The following is a 23,605-nucleotide window of genomic DNA, read 5'->3' on the forward strand; positions in this document are numbered from 1 at the left end:
TGAACCCTGCAAAACACGTACCACGGTGTACTCCACAAACACGTAGACGCACAGCGCTAACTAGCGTATTTTCTTAATATTCTTACACTTACACATTGCACACTTACATAGAAAGGTTCCCTAACATTAAGGTTAATATTCAAGGTTTTATTCATTATTAATTATGTAATAAAGTGACTGTATTCAAGATCTCAGGTTTAGTACATGATAAGCAGACCGTGTTTGGTGCCATTCTGAACCACTGTTTATTTGCAGACTTCTGGTTCCATCGGCGAGGAAATCGCAACATGCGTCTGCAAATTACGGATCATAGAGAGTTAGGCATTGAAATGTACTGTAATTAGCCAGTTTAGACTTGTTCTTCAGCGGGAAAACGGACACAAAGAACTGTTGGAGGCTGAACTATTACAATACAAACTGACCTATGAACTGTATCGTAACAGAAGAACCAGGAAGAAGAACCAATGGGATTATACCAACTTGTTCTATTGTATTGCCAATCTCTGCAAAGGTCTATATGCAAGCACCCTGGATCTGGTAGTTAGTCATCTTTTCTTTGCTGTTGACAGAGGTTTCATAGTTGATGCCAGGAATCTGGATTCAGAGCGCATGCGTATGTATTCGACTGTACCTTGTGATTGCATAATTAGTTTGCACTAATTGTATTTAGATCACAGCGTGTAACTATCTACTTTTTGGTGAATACTATCTTTTTGTGCTTTGGAACCACAATCAAAGTCTGGAAAGCAATTATTTCTTGTGCGACTTATAACGCTAAATAGCGACATTTAGGGTGTATAGATAGGTAGGAATTCATAAAACACACCAAAGGGCCTTTACCCAGAAGATACTGCCAAGTACACAATAATGTAGAAATGTAGAGATTAGCGTCTCGGTACTACTCTGTTATTTTCGCCAAACTAGAGCAAGTTATTGGTTATCCAAAAACATGCGAGAGACGGATAGCCAATAAGATTTAGTTTTTCAGATCCGAACGTAATCAAACATAACTGAACCGCTCATCTATAATTTTAAAAGAGGAACCCAAGGAATTACCTGTATAAATGCATTAATGCTACATATATATGTAGTATTCTCACTATTACTGCAGCTCCCCATTATAATTGCTGTTTACCTACATTGATCATCGTGAATAGAAGCAGCATTAGATACAGCAGTGTCTAAAAATGTTGAGAATTACACAAGTATTGGTTATCACAAAGTTTGCTGCTTCAGTGTTATTAGACCTTTTTCTCAGATGTTACTATGGTATACTGAGGTAACATTACAGCATTACATAAGTGTCAGATGTTACTATGGTATACTGAGGTAACATTACAGCATTACATAAGTGTCAGATGTTACTATGGTATACTGAGGTAGCATTACATAAGTGTCAGATGTTACTATGGTATACTGAGGTAACATTACAGCATTCCATAAGTGTTAGATGTTACTATGGTATACTGAGGTAACATTACAGCATTCCATAAGTGTCAGATGTTACTATGGTATACTGAGGTAACATTACAGCATTCCATAAGTGTCAGATGTTACTATGGTATACTGAGGTAACATTACAGCATTCCATAAGTGTCAGATGTTACTATGGTATACTGAGGTAACATTACAGCATTACATAAGTGTCAGATGTTACTATGGTATACTGAGGTAACATTACAGCATTACATAAGTGTCAGATGTTACTATGGTATACTGAGGTAACATTACATAAGTGTCAGATGTTACTATGGTATACTGAGGTAACATTACAGCATTACATAAGTGTCAGATGTTACTATGGTATACTGAGGTAGCATTCCATAAGTGTCAGATGTTACTATGGTATACTGAGGTAACATTACAGCATTACATAAGTGTCAGATGTTACTATGGTATACTGAGGTAACATTACAGCATTACATAAGTGTTAGATGTTACTATGGTATACTGAAGTAACATTACAGCATTTCATAAGTGTCAAAGGCTTTTAGTGACAATTACATTAAGTTTATGCAAAGAGTCAATATTTGCAGTGTTGACCCTTCTTTTACAAGACCTCTGCAATTCGCCCTGGCATGCTGTCACTCACCTTCTGGGCCACATACTGACTGATGGCCGCCCATTCTTGCCTAATCAGTGCTTGGAGTTTGTCAGAATTTGTGTTTTTTTGTTTGTCCACCCGCCTCTTGGGGATTGACCACAAGTTCTCAATGGGATTAAGGTCTGGGGAGTTTCCTGGCCATGGACCCAAAATTTCGATGTTTAGTTATCACTTTTGCCTTATGGCGAGGTGCTCCATCATGCTGGAAAAGGCATTGTTCATCCCCAAACTGTTCTTGGATGGTTGGTAGAAGTTGCTCTTGGAGGATGTTTTGGTACCATTCTTTATTCATGGCAGTGTTCTTTGGCAAAATTGTGAGTGAGCCCACTCCCTTGGCTAAGAAGCAACCCCACACATGAATGGTCTCAGGATGCTTTACTGTTGGCATGACACAGGACTGATGGTAGCGCTCACCTTTCCTTCTCCGGACAAGCGTTTTTCCAGATGACCCAAACAATCAAAGGGGATTCATCAGATAAAATAACTTTACCCCAGTCCTCAGCAGTCCAATCCCTGTACCTTTTGCAGAATATCAGTCTGTCCCTGATGTTTTTCCTGGAGAGAAGTGACTTCTTAGCTGCCCTTCTTGACACCAGGCCATCCTCCAAAAGTCTTCGCCTCGCTGTGCGTGAAGATGCACTCACACCTGCCTGCTGCCATTCCTGAGCAAGCTCTGCACTGGTGGTGTATCGATCCTGCAGCTGAATCAACTTTAGGAGATGGTCCTGGCTCTTGCTGGACGTTCTTTGGCGCCCTGAAGCCTTCTTTATAACTATTGAACCTCTCTTTGAAATTCTTGATGCTCCGATAAATGGTTGATTTAGGTGCAATCTTACTAGCAGCAATATCCTTGCCTGTGAGGCCCGTTTTGTGCAAAGCAATGAACACTGTACCGGTTTTCTTGCAGGTAACCATGGTTAACAGAGGAAGAACAATGTTTCCAGCTCCACTCTCCTTTTAAAGCTTCCAGTCTGTTATTCTAACTCAATCAGCATGACAGAGTGATCTCCAGCCTTGTCCTCGTCAACACTCTCACCTGTGTTAATGAGAGAATCACTGACATGATGTCAACTGGTCCTTTTGTGGCAGGGCTGAAGTGCAGTGGCAATGTTGTTTTTGGGACTAAGTTCATTGTCATGCTAAAGAGGGACATTGTAATGAATTACAATTCATATGATCACTCTTCATGACATTCTGGAATAAATGCAAATTGCCATAATAAAAACTGAAGCGGCAGACTTTGTGAAAACCAACACTTGGGTCGTTCTCAAAACTTTTGGCCATGGCTGTACATCTGCAGGAAACATGGACCTATCACATGCACTTATTGGAGGAACAGATATGTGGTCTGTACAATTATGCAGAATATAAATTTGCTAGTAACCTCTGATAATCAATCACAAGGTGCTGGTTCCTGACGACATTGTCATGAGTATTAATTCAGACCACAACATGGATAACGTTACTGTGTGTTGGTGACAGGTCGGCTATATGGTGGTAAATGACCCCAAATATAATGAGCTTCCCATATTGTTCAATACCAAATTGTTCCCTCTGCATCAAAACGATACAAAGGAACACAATTAAGTTGCAGCACCACACATAACCATTAGGTGGTGCTACAGAGCCCTTTAGTCAAATAATATTCATATGTTGTAGTTTACAGACTGTACTAGAGCAGGATTCACATATACACGTATGTGCGTGTATCATCTCATATGATGCAGGATCTAGAAAAGATGGGGTTGGAGTTATGCTAGGATGATGCTGCAGGTTCCCCTGTGACAGTCCTCATTGTACCCTACTATTTAAGTGAGGAATCCCCCTCCAAACTGCTCCCATCACCCCACAGCACTGTTATCATTGTCAGGAGTGTAACAGAAAGAAATACGCCAGCAGGCAGGGAAGTGTTAATGCACGGCTTGTACCTTTATTGTCAGATGGTATTCACTAACATTTCCAGTGGTGCAAGATAACCAATACACAGAGTTATATATATCTGCACATCTAGGCTATACAGCAAATGGATCAGCATTAGTACAAATACATGAAATATTTACATTTTATATACTCAAGCCCACACATCCGATTATATTTACAAAATAAAACACAGAAATTAAAAATGTGATGGGAGTCTCCGTTCTGCCCGAAGAGCTTTTTCTGTGCAGAGTGCCCAGTTTTCCTTCATGCATTGTGGGAGCAATGGTTTCCGGCCTACGCAACTCCTACACTGCCTGAATGCTACCACGTGGGATTCTGTTCGCCCAGAGAGTCCTCGTGTTACCGGCGGCCATATTGCGGTCTGGGCCAGTATGAACGTGTGATATCACTGGTGCGGATAGGCTGCTTTCTCACAAAATGTCTGCCCCCACTACGTTTGGGCCAAGGGGAAAGTCTATGTCCGTGTCAGGTAAGTACTGTGACTGGTAACGGGCGGCAATCTGCCCTCTGAATGCCAAGACCATGGTCTACCTGCACCTTCTGCAAACCTGGGACACATAAACCATTTACTCCAATTCCTTCATATTTACAAACACCACCGTCATCCTCTCTGGAGAGTGACTACTTGGGTCCAATATAAAGTATCTATCACTGGAAAGGCTCCATTATACGGGAAACGCAGGACATAATCCCCCAGTATCTACTCATGTAACAAAAAGCAATATTCTCCCTGTCACTGCCCATACTAGAGACACGGACGTCTCTGCGGTAACTAAATCCAAGACGGATAAATACAACGGGCTTCCCATATTGTTCAATAGCAAGAAACATGCGCAGTACGTCCTATATTAGTACAACTCTATCGTGTAGTTTAGTGTTTCCCTTTGCTTACACTATTTATATATCTCCTACTGGCCTAGATTCATTAATATTAGATAACTAATACAGGATAATAGTAAATAATACATACATAGTATAAAGTGGGGCCCATCTACTCCCGTAACTAAATATTGTTGCTGTATTTGCTAATGACTGGAAGAGATTGCCCCAGAGTTATAATACAGGGGCTGGAAACGTATGGCTGCGCCTAGACCGATATTATCTTCATTTCTCCGAGTCCTCGCTACGAATTTAGGGGTAATTTTTGTTTTATTTGTACTGAAGAATAAACAAAATAATGACTGAAGAATAAGGTTACACAAGAAATCTGCTTCAAATACATACAATTCATTCTCAGCGAACAATAGGGAATCATAAGTCACCGGCGACGCAACGATTAGCCTGCACACAAACGCACAACGGAGACGGCCATATTTGTCGACTAAGCAATTACTAGAATGGAGCGTGTCAGTCGTCTCGGAGCAAAGCGACATCACCCACGCTCACAGAAACATGATTGGTTAAGATGATATTTGGCAGCCATTTTAAGGGATGTCGGTGGCATCCAGGAAAGTGATGTTCTGCATTCTTATGGTATTAATCAAATCTGTACAGACAAAATGGCTGCCTCTGCCGTGCACAGCTGTACACTTTAAATGTGTGAGTCAAGTGATGTCACCGGCGTTAGTGATGTCACTCGGCCCATTTAAGGTCGTGTGTGTGTGTGTTAGAACTTCGGAACAGACAGTGAGGCCAAAATTCTTATCCTCAAACATAAAACTTACGTGTCACTAAAAGCCCATTAAAAATAAGATTACAAATATTTTATTCAAATCTTCGACGAGGAAGCGCAAATGTATTGATACATTCCAGTTAAGACAGTCTGGATAATGTTTTAAAATTGGCGTAAATACATCAAATTTGTGTGTCATAAAACCCAGTTTAATATACATTCATACTAACCTTCCCATAGGCCGTGAACAAGGGGGGCCTTGCATTATTAAACCCTTCATGTAAGATGTGGGACTTGTGTGAGGTCACGCCAGGAGACGCCGTGACATACATAGTGCCCATAAGGTGCCACCCCCTCCGTCATGTGCAATAAAACGCGGCATAAATATACACAGTACCCCAACACCGAGAGCCTAGTGCACAAGAAGTCTGCGCTTTGCTCTGAGATGAAGCCAGAACGCTGACACAGATAGAACTCATTCTCCGGTTGTGTAACAATGAAAGTAAAGTGCATGCGTGTCAATGTAAAGCTGACCGGACCGCGGTTCTCCAGTCACAAGGTGCATTTTAAAAAGGGGCGCAACTATTTTCGCAGTTGACGCAGGCAGGGTGGTTTAAACTTGGGGCAGATTCATTGCCTGGGAGAAAGCAAACAAGGGAATGGGAGAGAGGTCCGCACGGCCATTTTGTGGGGACCACAAGTTTTCAGCCATCAATTCACTAGGGACTAATAACAATACAAAGGAATGAGGCGCTTTGTGCCTCATGCCTCAGCGGTGTCCCTAGTAGCCAGTGAACCGACAGGCTGCATTTTTTAGGATTGTTGGATGTCTGTTTTGGAGACAGGTCTTCCTTAACTAAGATATTTTAATGAATACGTATTTCTGTGTCGGGCCCCTCCTAGCTGTGGTACAGAACATGCCCAGTGGGTTTGCTGGCCCATGGCATGATGTAGTGCCTCAGAGCTGGCAGACTCTGTGCGCAATAGGGCACCAACTCAGAATCACGTTTCCAATAAAGTCACCCAACCAATCTGGGCCAATAATCCAGCGATGCGCACCTCCGGGGAGTTACTGCGAAACGCTTGGCTCTCTCAAAGCAAAGACCGTTATACATTATGTTTCCTTTAAAGCAATATATATATATATATATAATATGTAGAAATATAATTTAGTCAATGTAATAACCCATGTGTTGTAGAGAAGCTCTGAAAGTGTTTGCAGGAACCTGGAGGGAAAAAGTTAACGCAACTTAAATTTCGTCATCAGCCGGCAAGTTCAACGTATGGGCGCCCAGGAACCTCGTCATCAACAGTCCGTGACCTGCTCAAGAAACCAATTTACATATCAATCCTGGTTCATGAAGGGTTACTGGATGGCGGAGCATGCTCTGTTGTAAGCGCGCACGGCGTTCAGGACACTTAAATGAACACTTTTGGCCGAGACATTAGATAATACAATATACAATATGCAGTGCCTCCATCACCAAATTACGGTTTGTTTTCCCTGCTCGCTTTGTTCCGTGTGACCTAATTACAAGTAATACACGATAAGCAGCGATTCCCCCTTCACACAACTTCCAAAATCAGAAGGGGGAAAAAAAACAAAAAATTCACAAATTTTGTTGTGCATCACAACGAATGATAACTCGACAGCAAATGGCGCCACTCTCTGAGAGGCCCTCGCTGGTCATTGCAGTGCATGAGGTCGGCTGTACCATGTACACTTATGGCGTGGCTAACCACACACTGCCATGAAGCTTAGCAACAATAACAAAGTTCTTTGAGATATCAGAGACTTTCCGAGGGTGAATCTCATTATTTTCATTTGTCATTTTAGATTCCCAACCACCGGTATGGGCACAGTGCGCTTCTCCGCACGTTTCACGGCTGTAGGAGAAGAGACAGAGGACGCTGTACACGTAGAGCCATCTTCTCTACCCAGGAGTGTCAGCTGCACGTTCAGGAGCACAGGAGGATGGGAGAAGCTGCAGCTATCCATATATACCAATAAACGGATAAAAATAAAAAATATGAGGGAATAATAGGCAAAATAATGGATGTCTGACGGAGGTGTTACACTACAGACATTGGAAACGCTGGCAGGAGGTCACGGGGAACACGCATGGCCGCAGAAGATGGCCGCCGGGAGTCCGTCTCACTCTGTCTTTTCTGCTTGCTCAGCCACATGCGACAAGTTGGGTTTGTTTTCAGCACAGATGGGAGAGGAGCTGAGGGAAAGCCACAGGTTTACAGACAAGAGAATCACAAAGGGGAGGAGGGAGGTAACACTTCATATCTGAAGGCGACAGGAGAGACAGAGCTGGTCAGTACATCAGGGAGAGTGAGCGACGTCTTGCTAATTTCGACCTGCAAAACAAACACAAAAAAAGGTGTAAATTCTGTCACACAGAACCACGGAGACAGTTCTTTACCTGCACTCAGCGGAGGCTGCCATGCTGTAATGTGAGCCCTGCCGTACTGTGAGCCATGCTGTAATATGATCCAATATCTGTGGGAATGCAGCCCATCGATCCACCAGGATCATCAGTGAGGCGAGGGGGGCAAATACATTTATATATTTTGCATGTAGGGTAAACACCGGCTGCTTTTACATGCAGCCCACAGATGCTGGACAGCTTTATTATATCACTGCAGTTTAGATTTGAGTTTGGGCGCATCCCTCCCACATCTAATCTCACTGCACATCCTACATCTGCCCCTCCCACATCTAATCTCACTGCACATTGTACATCTGCCCCTCCCACATCTAATCTCACTGCACATCCTACATCTGCCCCTCCCACATCTAATCTCACTGCACATTGTACATCTGCCCCTCCCACATCTAATCTCACTGCACATCCTACATCTGCCCCTCCCACATCTAATCTCACTGCACATCCTACATCTGCCCCTCCCACATCTAATCTCACTGCACATCCTACATCTGCCCCTCCCACATCTAATCTCACTGCACATCCTACATCTGTCTCTCCCACATCTAAACTCACTGCACATCCTACATCTGCCCCTCCCACATCTAATCTCACATCTGCCCCTCCCACATCTAATCTCACTGCACATCCTACATCTGCCCCTCCCACATCTAATCTCACTGCACATCCTACATCTGTCCCTCCCACATCTAATCTCCCTGCACATCCTACATCTGTCCCTCCCACATCTAATCTCACTGCACATCCTACATCTGTCCCTCCCACATCTAATCTCACTGCACATCCTACATCTGCCCCTCCCACATCTAATCTCACTGCACATCCTACATCTGCCCCTCCCACATCTAATCTCACTGCACATCCTACATCTGCCCCTCCCACATCTAATCTCACTGCACATCCTACATCTGCCCCTCCCACATCTAATCTCACTGCACATTGTACATCTGCCCCTCCCACATCTAATCTCACTGCACAATGTATTCTGCCCCTCCCACATCTAATCTCACTGCACATCCTACATCTGCCCCTCCCACATCTAATCTCACTGCACATCCTACATCTGCCCCTCCCACATCTAATCTCACTGCACATTGTACATCTGCCCCTCCCACATCTAATCTCACTGCACAATGTACATCTGCCCCTCCCACATCTAATCTCACTGCACATCCTACATCTGCCCCTCCCACATCTAATCTCACTGCACATCCTACATCTGTCCCTCCCACATCTAATCTCACTGCACATTGTACATCTGCCCCTCCCACATCTAATCTCACTGCACAATGTACATCTGCCCCTCCCACATCTAATCTCACTGCACATCCTACATCTGCCCCCCCACATCTAATCTCACTGCACATCCTACATCTGCCCCTCCCACATCTAATCTCACTGCACATCCTACATCTGTCTCTCCCACATCTAAACTCACTGCACATCCTACATCTGCCCCTCCCACATCTAATCTCACTGCACATCGTACATCTGCCCCTCCCACATCTAATCTCACTGCACATCCTACATCTGCCCCTCCCACATCTAATCTCACTGCACATCCTACATCTGTCCCTCCCACATCTAATCTCCCTGCACATCCTACATCTGTCCCTCCCACATCTAATCTCACTGCACATCCTACATCTGTCCCTCCCACATCTAATCTCACTGCACATCCTACATCTGCCCCTCCCACATCTAATCTCACTGCACATCCTACATCTGCCCCTCCCACATCTAATCTCACTGCACATCCTACATCTGCCCCTCCCACATCTAATCTCACTGCACATCCTACATCTGCCCCTCCCACATCTAATCTCACTGCACATTGTACATCTGCCCCTCCCACATCTAATCTCACTGCACAATGTATTCTGCCCCTCCCACATCTAATCTCACTGCACATCCTACATCTGCCCCTCCCACATCTAATCTCACTGCACATCCTACATCTGCCCCTCCCACATCTAATCTCACTGCACATTGTACATCTGCCCCTCCCACATCTAATCTCACTGCACAATGTACATCTGCCCCTCCCACATCTAATCTCACTGCACATCCTACATCTGCCCCTCCCACATCTAATCTCACTGCACATCCTACATCTGTCCCTCCCACATCTAATCTCACTGCACATTGTACATCTGCCCCTCCCACATCTAATCTCACTGCACAATGTACATCTGCCCCTCCCACATCTAATCTCACTGCACATCCTACATCTGCCCCTCCCACATCTAATCTCACTGCACATCCTACATCTGTCCCTCCCACATCTAATCTCACTGCACATTGTACATCTGCCCCTCCCACATCTAATCTCACTGCACAATGTACATCTGCCCCTCCCACATCTAATCTCACTGCACATCCTACATCTGTCCCTCCCACATCTAATCTCACTGCACATCCTACATCTGTCCCTCCCACATCTAATCTCACTGCACATCCTACATCTGCCCCTCCCACATCTAATCTCACTGCACATTGTACATCTGCCCCTCCCACATCTAATCTCACTGCACATCCTACATCTGCCCCTCCCACATCTAATCTCACTGCACATTGTACATCTGCCCCTCCCACATCTAATCTCACTGCACATCCTACATCTGCCCCTCCCACATCTAATCTCACTGCACATCCTACATCTGCCCCTCCCACATCTAATCTCACTGCACATCCTACATCTGCCCCTCATCTAATCTCACTGCACATCCTACATCTGTCCCTCCCACATCTAAACTCACTGCACATCCTACATCTGCCCCTCCCACATCTAATCTCACTGCACATCGTACATCTGCCCCTCCCACATCTAATCTCACTGCACATCCTACATCTGCCCCTCCCACATCTAATCTCACTGCACATCCTACATCTGTCCCTCCCACATCTAATCTCCCTGCACATCCTACATCTGTCCCTCCCACATCTAATCTCACTGCACATCCTACATCTGTCCCTCCCACATCTAATCTCACTGCACATCCTACATCTGCCCCTCCCACATCTAATCTCACTGCACATCCTACATCTGCCCCTCCCACATCTAATCTCACTGCACATCCTACATCTGCCCCTCCCACATCTAATCTCACTGCACATCCTACATCTGCCCCTCCCACATCTAATCTCACTGCACATTGTACATCTGCCCCTCCCACATCTAATCTCACTGCACAATGTATTCTGCCCCTCCCACATCTAATCTCACTGCACATCCTACATCTGCCCCTCCCACATCTAATCTCACTGCACATCCTACATCTGCCCCTCCCACATCTAATCTCACTGCACATTGTACATCTGCCCCTCCCACATCTAATCTCACTGCACAATGTACATCTGCCCCTCCCACATCTAATCTCACTGCACATCCTACATCTGCCCCTCCCACATCTAATCTCACTGCACATCCTACATCTGTCCCTCCCACATCTAATCTCACTGCACATTGTACATCTGCCCCTCCCACATCTAATCTCACTGCACAATGTACATCTGCCCCTCCCACATCTAATCTCACTGCACATCCTACATCTGTCCCTCCCACATCTAATCTCACTGCACATCCTACATCTGTCCCTCCCACATCTAATCTCACTGCACATTGTACATCTGCCCCTCCCACATCTAATCTCACTGCACAATGTACATCTGCCCCTCCCACATCTAATCTCACTGCACATCCTACATCTGCCCCTCCCACATCTAATCTCACTGCACATCCTACATCTGTCCCTCCCACATCTAATCTCACTGCACATTGTACATCTGCCCCTCCCACATCTAATCTCACTGCACAATGTACATCTGCCCCTCCCACATCTAATCTCACTGCACATCCTACATCTGTCCCTCCCACATCTAATCTCACTGCACATCCTACATCTGTCCCTCCCACATCTAATCTCACTGCACATCCTACATCTGCCCCTCCCACATCTAATCTCACTGCACATCCTACATCTGCCCCTCCCACATCTAATCTCACTGCACATCCTACATCTGCCCCTCCCACATCTAATCTCACTGCACATTGTACATCTGCCCCTCCCACATCTAATCTCACTGCACATTGTACATCTGCCCCTCCCACATCTAATCTCACTGCACAATGTACATCTGCCCCTCCCACATCTAATCTCACTGCACATCCTACATCTGCCCCTCCCACATCTAATCTCACTGCACATCCTACATCTGCCCCTCCCACATCTAATCTCACTGCACATTGCACATCTGCCCCTCCCACATCTAATCTCACTGCACAATGTACATCTGCCCCTCCCACATCTAATCTCACTGCACATCCTACATCTGCCCCTCCCACATCTAATCTCACTGCACATCCTACATCTGTCCCTCCCACATCTAATCTCACTGCACATTGTACATCTGCCCCTCCCACATCTAATCTCACTGCACAATGTACATCTGCCCCTCCCACATCTAATCTCACTGCACATCCTACATCTGTCCCTCCCACATCTAATCTCACTGCACATCCTACATCTGCCCTTCCCACATCTAATCTCACTGCACATCCTACATCTGCCCCTGCCACATCTAATCTCACTGCACATCTGCCCCTCCCACATCTAATCTCACTGCACATCCTACATCTGCCCCTCCCACATCTAAACTCACTGCACATCCTACACCTGCCCCTCCCACATCTAATCTCACTGCACATTGTACATCTGCCCCTCCCACATCTAATCTCACTGCACATCCTACATCTGCCCCTCCCACATCTAATCTCACTGCACACGTTACATCTGCCCCTCCCACATTTAATCTCACTGCACATCCTACATCTGCCCCTCCCACATTTAATCTCACTGCACATCCTACATCTGCCCCTCCCACATCTAATCTCACTGCACATTGTACATCTGCCCCTCCCACATCTAATCTCACTGCACATTGTACATCTGCCCCTCCCACATCTAATCTCATTGCACATCCTACATCTGCCCCTCCCACATCTAATCTCACTGCACAATGTACATCTGCCCCTCCCACATCTAATCTCACTGCACATCCTACATCTGCCCCTCCCACATCTAATCTCACTGCACATCCTACATCTGCCCCTCCCACATCTAATCTCACTGCACATGTTCCATCTGCCCCCCCACATCTAATCTCAATGCACATCCTACATCTGCCCCTCCCACATCTAATCTCACTGCACATCCTACATCTGCCCCTCCCACATCTAATCTCACTGCACATCCTACATCTGCCCCTCCCACATTTAATCTCACTGCACATCCTACATCTGCCCCTCCCACATCTAATCTCACTGCACATTGTACATCTGCCCCTCCCACATCTAATCTCACTGCACATTGTACATCTGCCCCTCCCACATCTAATCTCACTGTACATCCTACATCTGCCCCTCCCACATCTAATCTCACTGCACATCCTACATCTGCCCCTCCCACATCTAATCTCACTGCACATGTTCCATCTGCCCCCCCACATCTAATCTCAATGCACATCCTACATCTGCCCCTCCCACATCTAATCTCACTGCACATCCTACATCTGCCCCTCCCACATCTAATCTCACTGCACATCCTACATCTGTCCCTCCCACATCTAATCTCACTGCACATCCTACATCTGCCCCTCCCACATCTAAACTCCCTGCACATCCTACATCTGCCCCTCCCACATCTAATCTCACTGCACATTGTACATCTGCCCCTCCCACATCTAAACTCCCTGCACATCCTACATCTGCCCCTCCCACATCTAATCTCACTGCACGTTACATCTGCCCCAGGTTTTCATGCAGCCTGATGTTACCCAGGGACAATTCTGCATGGTCACCAGGACACACACAGGACCGCACACTGTGTCAGGGACTTACTACCCTCATCAGGAGCAAGTCCCCTAAACGGTACCTACAGTCAACAGATGAAATGGGATTGCACCCTAGTAACAGGAGTGTTGAGCTTCTGCTATTCTAGGTATATGACTACAAATGATAGATATATTTATGATGACTTTATGTTACTGTTAGGAGTCTGACTTCTCTCTCTGCTTATACAGAACGTTCTCGGCCCACTCACCGTATCGTGCCAGCGAGCAAGGGGTTAAAGGCGTACAGCCAGTCATTCATATCTTTATCATTAATGGCCTGTAACAAGATCCCGCGGTGCTTGGTGCAGACGGCAAATATGTTAGGACTCTGGAAATAAGTGATACAATACAGGGATAAGGTTAGTCGGCAGGTAGTAACGGTATAATGGAATCAGACAATAACAATTACAGCTGAACTCGCCTTGACCATGGCCTGCTGGTCCTCGCTGTATTCCACCTGAGCGGTGGACAGGTTAATGAGGCCTCGCTCCACGGGGTCCTTGTCACTGTTGTAGATAAAGACATAGGGCCGGCGTACCACAACAAAGTGCTTAGCCCAGGAGTGGGACTGTGGCTCCTTGAAGTTCAAATACCCCTTCTTAGAGACCACGGACCTGGGGATACAGAGAGCATTAGGGCAATTCCTGCACTAAGATCTATGTCTGGTGTATAGTAATAGGGTACAGGCTGGTGTATAGTAATAGGGTACAGGCTGGTGTATAGTAATAGGGTACAGGCTGGTGTATAGTAATAAGGTACAGGCTGGTGTATAGTAATAGGGTACAGGCTGGTGCATAGTAATAGGGTACAGGCTGGTGCATAGTAATAGGGTACAGGCTGGTGCATAGTAATAGGGTACAGGCTGGTGCATAGTAATAGGGTACAGGCTGGTGTATAGTAATAAGGCACAGGCTGGTGTATAGTAATAAGGCACAGGCTGGTGTATAGTAATAAGGTACAGGCGTGTGTATAGTAATAGGGTACAGGCTGGTGTATAGTAATAGGGTACAGGCTGGTATATAGTAATAAGGCACAGGCTGGTGTATAGTAATAAGGCACAGGCTGGTGTATAGTAATAAGGTACAGGCGTGTGTATAGTAATAGGGTACAGGCTGGTGTATAGTAATAGGGTACAGGCTGGTGTATAGTAATAGGGTACAGGCTGGTATATAGTAATAGGGTACAGGCTGGTATATAGTAATAGGGTAAAGGCTGGTATATAGTAATAAGGTACAGGCTGGTATATAGTAATAAGGTACAGGCTGGTATATTATATATCTGAGTTTCGTCACTGACGAGTGCAGCGTTGCTGGAGCCCACGCCGGGCTCTCGTCCTGCATATATACAGAGATCCCATACCCAGGTCTCAGCTCTTCAATGTCTGGCACTAGATTAAGGAACTCGTTCTTCCCAGCGCGCGCCAGGTATGACGTCTCTATTGTGGGCACCATTTGGAACTGTTCAAACTCTGTGCATGGGCTGGAGGCGCGGGAATTGGCTTCAGGTGTCCTGTAAAGAGCAGCCATGTTTAGTCACGTGATCGGAAGCGGCGTATACGGGAAACATAACAGGACTGGTCACTCACTTCTGATCCACTGAACTGCACCTGGAATCTGCTAGTGACGGGCAGGTGGAGGATGGCGTCAGGGTGGCGCTGCTAAAGCTGGAGATGGATGGGTCACGTCCAATTGGGGAGATATCGGACAGCTGCAAAGCACATACATGACATATATAGGAAGATCAGTATATGGCAAAGACCGCTGTGCTATCAGTACCAGCCTAGATACAGCAAGTGCCCACTTACCTTACAATCACTAATGCTGTTGCACACCTGTGTCAGCTCCCGATTATACGTATGAGTGAGAAGTCGCAAACACTGCAAGGGAGGCACAGCACGGTGTGTTACAGGGAGAGTACAACACGTCCCCTAGTGAAGGTCTCAAGCACTCGACTGAGTCTGATACGTTACCTTTGTCGCCAGCTCCTTCTCGCGATCCACAAGGCTCTCCACGTCGGTGGAGTCGTACCCGCTGCTCTCGCTGGGGGTAATGGCACTTTCAAAGGTGGTGTTGGAGATCTGAGAGGAGATGCTGGTGGACGTGCTCAGGGACCCGCTGCTCAGACTTGGGGAGATGGAGTCGCTCAGCGATTTGGGGATGCTGTCGCCCAGCTTGTCTCTGAGCAGGAGGAGGTGCCGAGTCTTCTCCACCTTCAGGACAGAGCAGGACATTAGGACAAGGTCTGAATTTCCAGCTGACAAAAGCCAATCATTTCAGGTCTTGGGGATATTATTGTCCCCGAATTTCACTTACGAAACATTTGAGAAGAAATCTTTGCAGAAGAGAAGATTGGGAAATATACATTCAAATGGCTGAAGTGTCGCTAAATCAGAAAACCTCCCTTAATATACGGCTCCACCGATAACAAATAACCACCAACAATGGCGGCAGAGTCCACAGACCGCTAGAAGGACGATGGAGCACTGATAAATCGGTGCCGTCACTGATCACTCCTCCTGATTGGTCAGCAAGAACAGCCGTCCAATCAGGTGCCAGCTTCAGTCACTATAGTGTGGCCTCAGCGACCATCTTCGGACCCCTCCACCGGCCATCTTCCTGTAGGATTTTGGCAAATGGAGAACTAACAGCAATAACCATGGAGTAGAGTGGAACCGACTGGATGGACCTCATCCTGTAGACACCTCTGTGGGTGACGTGACATTGTTACACCATCTTTTATGGACGTGAATTTTGTACCTCATGTAACTGCTCCATTTTATCCAGTTCCCACTGGTGCTCAAGAATCAGGCTGTCCCCACGGGGCCTCCATCCAGCCAGGTTCTCCTCCCCACGGACATAAGCCACCGATGTGTCCAGGATCTTTCTTCTTCTCCTCTGCATTCCTAATCGGGGGAGAAGGAGGAAATCTCTTCCATAAACCTTAGGGGCTTATAGCATGGTGCCGCGGGTTACAGCCTTCCCCTGCTCATAATGAGCGCCACCTACTGGTCAGAGGTAACATGACAATTCGCTGTTACCTTCTATCTATCCAGTTCCTGTACTGAAATAAACGCCATCATTTATTAGGGAGGAGGAAGAGCGCTGGTTTGTTCTTTGCTTGGGGGCATTGCAGAATGAAGATTTATTTACTTTCTATACATTAGGTTACAGTAGAAACTGCTGAAATGCATCTATCATTCTATCTAGTATTCAGATCATCCAGTCTCGGGTGTCAGAAAGGGTGTGGGGGGTTGGGGGTCAAGGGGGCGACTCCCCACTCCCAAACATTTGAAAGGCGCGGCGGATGGTCAGGGGCTGTGCAGCCTATTGCTATAAAGCACAGCCACTGACCGTCCGCGGCCTCCGCTCCCTCCCTGCGCGCCCAGCATCAGTTAATTTGGAGGGAGGGGGCCTCATTGTATGTAGGCAGGTGCATGCCCCATCCCGACATAAAATGATTCAGACGCCCCAGCATCCAGTTATAACGGCCTAGCGGACATACAGCTAATGCATTCTGCAACATTTATAGGGATACTTACGGGTCTATTTACTAAGCCTTGGATGGAGATAAAGTACCAGCCAATCAGCTCCTGTCATGTCACAGGCTGGGTTTGAAAAATTATATATAGGACCTGGTTGGCTTCGTAAATAGACCCCTAAATCTGCCGGCTCAATTAGACGCTTGTCTTATAATGTACATTTCAACAGTCTACTCCTTTCACTTGTGTATGTATGTATGTATGTATGTATGTGTACGTACGTACATACGTGTGTATGTACTGTATGTATGTATATGTACTGTATGTACGTGTGCATGTACTGTATATGTGTGTACTGTATGTATGTGTATGTACTGTATGTATGTGTATGTACGTGTATATGTACTGTATGTATGTATGTGTATGTACTGTATGTATGTATGTGTATGTACTGTATGTATGTACTGTATGCATGTACGTATGTATGTGTATGTACTGTATGTACGTGTGTATGTACGTACGTATGTGTGTATGTACGTACGTATGTGTGTATGTACTGTATGCATGTGTGTGTGCACTGTATGTGTGTGTGCACTGTATGTGTGTGTATGTATGTACTGTATGTACGTATGTATGTGTGTATGTACTGTATGCATGTCTGTATGTGTGTGTGTACTGTATGTATGTATTGTATGTGCATGTATGTATGTACTGTATGTATATCTATGAGAGGGCATCTTAAATTACACTGCAAAGCAGATCATTATTGGGAGGGTGGAAGCACAAGAAGAAGCCGGCTCAGTATTGTGTACAGAGAAATTAGTACTGGTCTGATATGAGGTAGCACTCCCTCCATGTGCTGCACTGACTCCATAAGGCTCCCTCCATGTGCTGCACTGACCCCATAAGGCTCCCCCCATGTGCTGCACTGACCCCATAAGGCTCCCTCCATGTGCTGCACTGACCCCATAAGGCTCCCTCCATGTGCTGCACTGACCCCATAAGGCTCCCTCCATGTGCTGCACTGACCCCATAAGGCTCCCTCCATGTGCTGCACTGACCCCATAAGGCTCCCTCCATGTGCTGCACTGACCCCATAAGGTTCCCTCCATGTGCTGCACTGACCCCATAAGGCTCCCCCCATGTGCTGCACTGACCCCATAAGGCTCCCCCCATGTGCTGCACTGACCCCATAAGGCTCCCCCCATGTGCTGCACTGACCCCATAAGGCTCCCCCCATGTGCTGCACTGACCCCATAAGGCTCCATCCATGTGCTGCACTGACCCCATAAGGCTCCATCCATGTGCTGCACTGACCCCATAAGGCTCCCTCCATGTGCTGCACTGACCCCATAAGGGAACAGGGAATTGGTATGAAAATGCCAACAGTCGGGATCTTGGTGTTTAGAATCCTGACAGGATTAATATACAGACACTTGTTGGTCGGTATGCTAACCCTCCCCCTCTCCCTACCCTAACCCTCTCCTCCCTCTATGGCGCCTAACCCTAACCTCCCCACCTAGTGCCTGAACCTAACCTCCCCCTCCCTGCACCCTAAACCTAACCCACCCCTCCCAGTGCCTAACCCTCCCCCCATTTCTGACCGGTGTCGGTATTCTGGCGCTGGTAACGGTATACCTCCCTATATTTACCCAGGCAGAATTGGGACAAAATAAGGATGTATAAGCCACTCCCCCTTACACCCACAACACCCCATAATCATCCTACATTCCTGGTGTTACCCCGCCTCTTCCGGGGTCCACAAATGGAGGCAGCTGGGAAGTATGCAATGGGATACAGGAAAGTGGAGGCCGGGACCCCCTGGAATAAGGAGCTGATCCCGGCTGTACATAAATACCTTACTGGCCTGTAATCCTTACCAGGACTTCCTGTGTCGGCCATTTTACACAGACTCAGCTCATAGATCCCAGTTACTCTGTTACTGCAATGACAGAAAGGACAGAAGACAGAGGGTACAACAACTGCAGCACAAGGGGGATGATAGATTTCTATATTCCTCATAGACACAAAGTAACTCATCTTATCTGCAGTTCCTGGGGTTACTGGCGTTACCAATACAAACCGCTGCCCGCCGAGGACTAGTACAGTACACAGGGAATGGAGGATGCCAGAGCTCAGACTATCATATTTACTAACTGTATTGCTACTTCTATGTCTGAGAATGGCCGATACATCGCTCGTTGGCTGATCGGACGGCAGCAATAGCGCCATATTCCGGGACAGCTAATAAGACAGAACCGCCGCAGACAAGACAAAGAGCGAAGTCTCCTATCCAGCGCTGCACTGTGAATGGCTCTCGGTCTCGGATTGTATATATAGCGTCTCACATGCTGTGTAATAAATCTCCCGGCACCCCCCAGCAGGCGATGGAAGAGGCCTATATCACATATACATATATAGCCCTGTCTCACCCCTGCTCAGCTTACAGACGGCTCTGACATTTCTCCTGCTGAGAAACCATGAAATGAGCTAAAGAGAATGAACGTTCTTACCAGTCAGGAGACTTCGAGTAGCCGCTGCCGAACAGACTGCGCAGAGAGCGGGGTGGGGAAATCTTGGCGTCACGGGAATAGAAGACCATGCACACGTCCTTAGTGACCACTGCCGGCTGGATACAGTGATCAAGCTGCGGGAGAACAGGACATTTCTCAGTACATGACATCACACATGTGCACATATTACTTCTCACACTGCGGCACTGACAGGCAGATACATGTGTGTGTATGTTTCGGCATTGGGTTCAGGCTTATGGACGCCAAGTAGGCGGAGCACAATTAGAATAAATAATTCAGGCTCCTCCCCCAACGTGCGTGCGGCTGGATGTTTTTTTGAAAAATTTTAACGCATAAATTCTATTTTACCGCTGCCTCACAGAAGAGCCAGTGGTCACCCTCCATCGCCCCTCACTCCCCTGGGTAGTACAATGCAGCACTGGGAGAGTTCCAGGCGTTCTCTCCCTACCATGTGTACATCGGCAGACAGATATTGTCCCGTCACCCATCACTCTCCTGGGCAGCACAATGCAGCACTGGGAGACTTCCAGGCGTTCTCTCCCTACCATGTGTACATCAGCAGACAGATATTGTCCCGTCACCCATCACTCCCCTGGGCAGCACAATGCAGCACTGGGAGACTTCCAGGCGTTCTCTCCCTACCATGTGTACATCGGCAGACAGATATTGTCCCGTCACCCATCACTCTCCTGGGCAGCACAATGCAGCACTGGGAGAGTTCCAGGCTTTCTCACCCTACCATGTGTACATCGGCAAAGACAGATATTGTCCTGTCACCCATCACTCTCCTGGGCAGCACAATGCAGCACTGGGAGACTTCCAGGCGTTCTCTCCCTACCATGTGTACATCGGCAGACAGATATTGTCCCGTCACCCATCACTCTCCTGGGCAGCACAATGCAGCACTGGGAGACTTCCAGGCGTTCTCTCCCTACCATGTGTACATCGGCAGACAGATATTGTCCCGTCACCCCTCACTCTCCTGGGCAGTACAATGCAGCACTGGGAGACTTCCAGGCGTTCTCTCCCTACCATGTGTACATCGGCAGACAGATATTGTCCCGTCACCCAGCACTCTCCTGGGCAGCACAATGCAGCACTGGGAGAGTTCCAGGCGTTCTCTCCCTACCATGTGTACATCGGCAGACAGATATTGTCCTGTCACCCATCACTCTCCTGGGCAGCACAATGCAGCACTGGGAGACTTCCAGGCGTTCTCTCCCTACCATGTGTACATCGGCAGACAGATATTGTCCCGTCACCCCATCACTCTCCTGGGCAGCACAATGCAGCACTGGAAAACTTCCAGGCGTTCTCTCCCTACCATGTGTACATCAGCAGACAGATATTGTCCCGTCACCCCTCACTCTCCTGGGCAGCACAATGCAGCACTGGGAGAGTTCCAGGCGTTCTCTCCCTACCATGTGTACATCGGCAGACAGATATTGTCCCGTCACCCATCACTCTCCTGGGCAGCACAATGCAGCACTGGGAGACTTCCAGGCGTTCTCTCCCTACCATGTGTACATCGGCAGACAGATATTGTCCCGTCACCCATCACTCTCCTGGGCAGTACAATGCAGCACTGGGAGAGTTCCAGGCTTTCTCACCCTACCATGTGTACATCGGCAAAGACAGATATTGTCCCGTCACCCATCACTCTCCTGGGCAGCACAATGCAGCACTGGGAGACTTCCAGGCGTTCTCTCCCTACCATGTGTACATCGGCAGACAGATATTGTCCCGTCACCCATCACTCTCCTGGGCAGCACAATGCAGCACTGGGAGACTTCCAGGCGTTCTCTCCCTACCATGTGTACATCGGCAGACAGATATTGTCCCGTCACCCATCACTCTCCTGGGCAGCACAATGCAGCACTGGGAGACTTCCAGGCGTTCTCTCCCTACCATGTGTACATCAGCAGACAGATATTGTCCCGTCACCCCATCACTCTCCTGGGCAGCACAATGCAGCACTGGGAGACTTCCAGGCGTTCTCTCCCTACCATGTGTACATCAGCAGACAGATATTGTCCCGTCACCGCTCACTCTCCTGGGCAGCACAATGCAGCACTGGGAGAGTTCCAAGCGTTCTCTCCCTACCATGTGTACATCGGCAGACAGATATTGTCCAGTCACCCATCACTCTCCTGGGCAGCACAATGCAGCACTGGGAGACTTCCAGGCGTTCTCTCCCTACCATGTGTACATCGGCAGACAGATATTGTCCCGTCACCCCTCACTCTCCTGGGCAGTACAATGCAGCACTGGGAGACTTCCAGGCGTTCTCTCCCTACCATGTGTACATCGGCAGACAGATATTGTCCCGTCACCCATCACTCTCCTGGGCAGCACAATGCAGCACTGGGAGACTTCCAGGCGTTCTCTCCCTACCATGTGTACATCAGCAGACAGATATTGTCCCGTCACCCATCACTCTCCTGGGCAGCACAATGCAGCACTGGGAGACTTCCAGGCGTTCTCTCCCTACCATGTGTACATCAGCAGACAGATATTGTCCCGTCACCCCTCACTCTCCTGGGCAGTACAATGCAGCACTGGGAGAGTTCCAAGCGTTCTCTCCCTACCATGTGTACATCGGCAGACAGATATTGTCCCGTCACCCATCACTCTCCTGGGCAGCACAATGCAGCACTGGGAGACTTCCAGGCGTTCTCTCCCTACCATGTGTACATCGGCAGACAGATATTGTCCCGTCACCCATCACTCTCCTGGGCAGCACAATGCAGCACTGGGAGACTTCCAGGCGTTCTCTCCCTACCATGTGTACATCGGCAGACAGATATTGTCCCGTCACCCATCACTCTCCTGGGCAGCACAATGCAGCACTGGGAGACTTCCAGGCGTTCTCTCCCTACCATGTGTACATCAGCAGACAGATATTGTCCCGTCACCCCATGACTCTCCTGGGCAGCACAATGCAGCACTGGGAGACTTCCAGGCGTTCTCTCCCTACCATGTGTACATCAGCAGACAGATATTGTCCCGTCACCCCATCACTCTCCTGGGCAGCACAATGCAGCACTGGGAGACTTCCAGGCGTTCTCTCCCTACCATGTGTACATCAGCAGACAGATATTGTCCCGTCACCCCATCACTCTCCTGGGCAGCACAATGCAGCACTGGGAGACTTCCAGGCGTTCTCTCCCTACCATGTGTACATCGGCAGACAGATATTGTCCCGTCACCCCATCACTCTCCTGGGCAGCACAATGCAGCACTGAGAGAGTTCCAGGCGTTCTCTCCCTACGGAGAACACAGGAACGGGTTATGCTCATTGTGACGTTACGTAAGGGGGGTTTTCCACTCTGTAATATACCTACTTTTACATTCTCTCTCTTCTTTAGAATAGAACTGAGATGGGAGTCGCTCCCCTCACCCCTAAGTCAGTGATTTTCAACCTTATCAACTCAAGGCACACTACACAAGATTTTAAAATTGGCAAGGCGCACTATCCGGCTATACACACATATTGGCCCCCCACAGGAATAAAACACACTACATTGGCCTCCTCAGGAATAAAACACACTACATTGGCCTCCACAGGAATAAAACACACTACATTGG

The 23,605-nt window shown here is 47.6% G+C and overlaps 1 protein-coding gene across 12 annotated transcripts in view; it reads right to left on the reverse strand.

Annotated features, from left to right (window-relative positions):
• Positions 1 to 4,012: 4,012 nt before the first annotated feature.
• Positions 4,013 to 23,605, reverse strand: part of KIF1B (kinesin family member 1B) — a 214,525-nt gene continuing 194,932 nt past the window's right edge. For all 12 annotated transcript variants that reach the window (XM_088465147.1, XM_088465144.1, XM_088465142.1 and 9 more), the window contains 10 exons: positions 19,997 to 20,130; positions 19,364 to 19,425; positions 16,762 to 16,907; positions 15,975 to 16,214; positions 15,810 to 15,881; positions 15,591 to 15,712; positions 15,365 to 15,514; positions 14,427 to 14,619; positions 14,215 to 14,333; positions 4,013 to 8,024 (listed from right to left, as the gene is read on the reverse strand). In XM_088465147.1, the coding sequence (XP_088321273.1) occupies positions 7,982 to 8,024; positions 14,215 to 14,333; positions 14,427 to 14,619; positions 15,365 to 15,514; positions 15,591 to 15,712; positions 15,810 to 15,881; positions 15,975 to 16,214; positions 16,762 to 16,907; positions 19,364 to 19,425; positions 19,997 to 20,130 (1,281 nt within the window). In that variant the 3' untranslated portion in view covers positions 4,013 to 7,981. The remainder of the gene's footprint in view (positions 8,025 to 14,214; positions 14,334 to 14,426; positions 14,620 to 15,364; positions 15,515 to 15,590; positions 15,713 to 15,809; positions 15,882 to 15,974; positions 16,215 to 16,761; positions 16,908 to 19,363; positions 19,426 to 19,996; positions 20,131 to 23,605) is intronic.

This window comes from Taudactylus pleione, unplaced genomic scaffold, assembly GCF_031769625.1.
Source record: "Taudactylus pleione unplaced genomic scaffold, aTauple2 ptg001867l, whole genome shotgun sequence".
NCBI classification, from domain to species: Eukaryota; Metazoa; Chordata; class Amphibia; order Anura; family Myobatrachidae; genus Taudactylus; species Taudactylus pleione.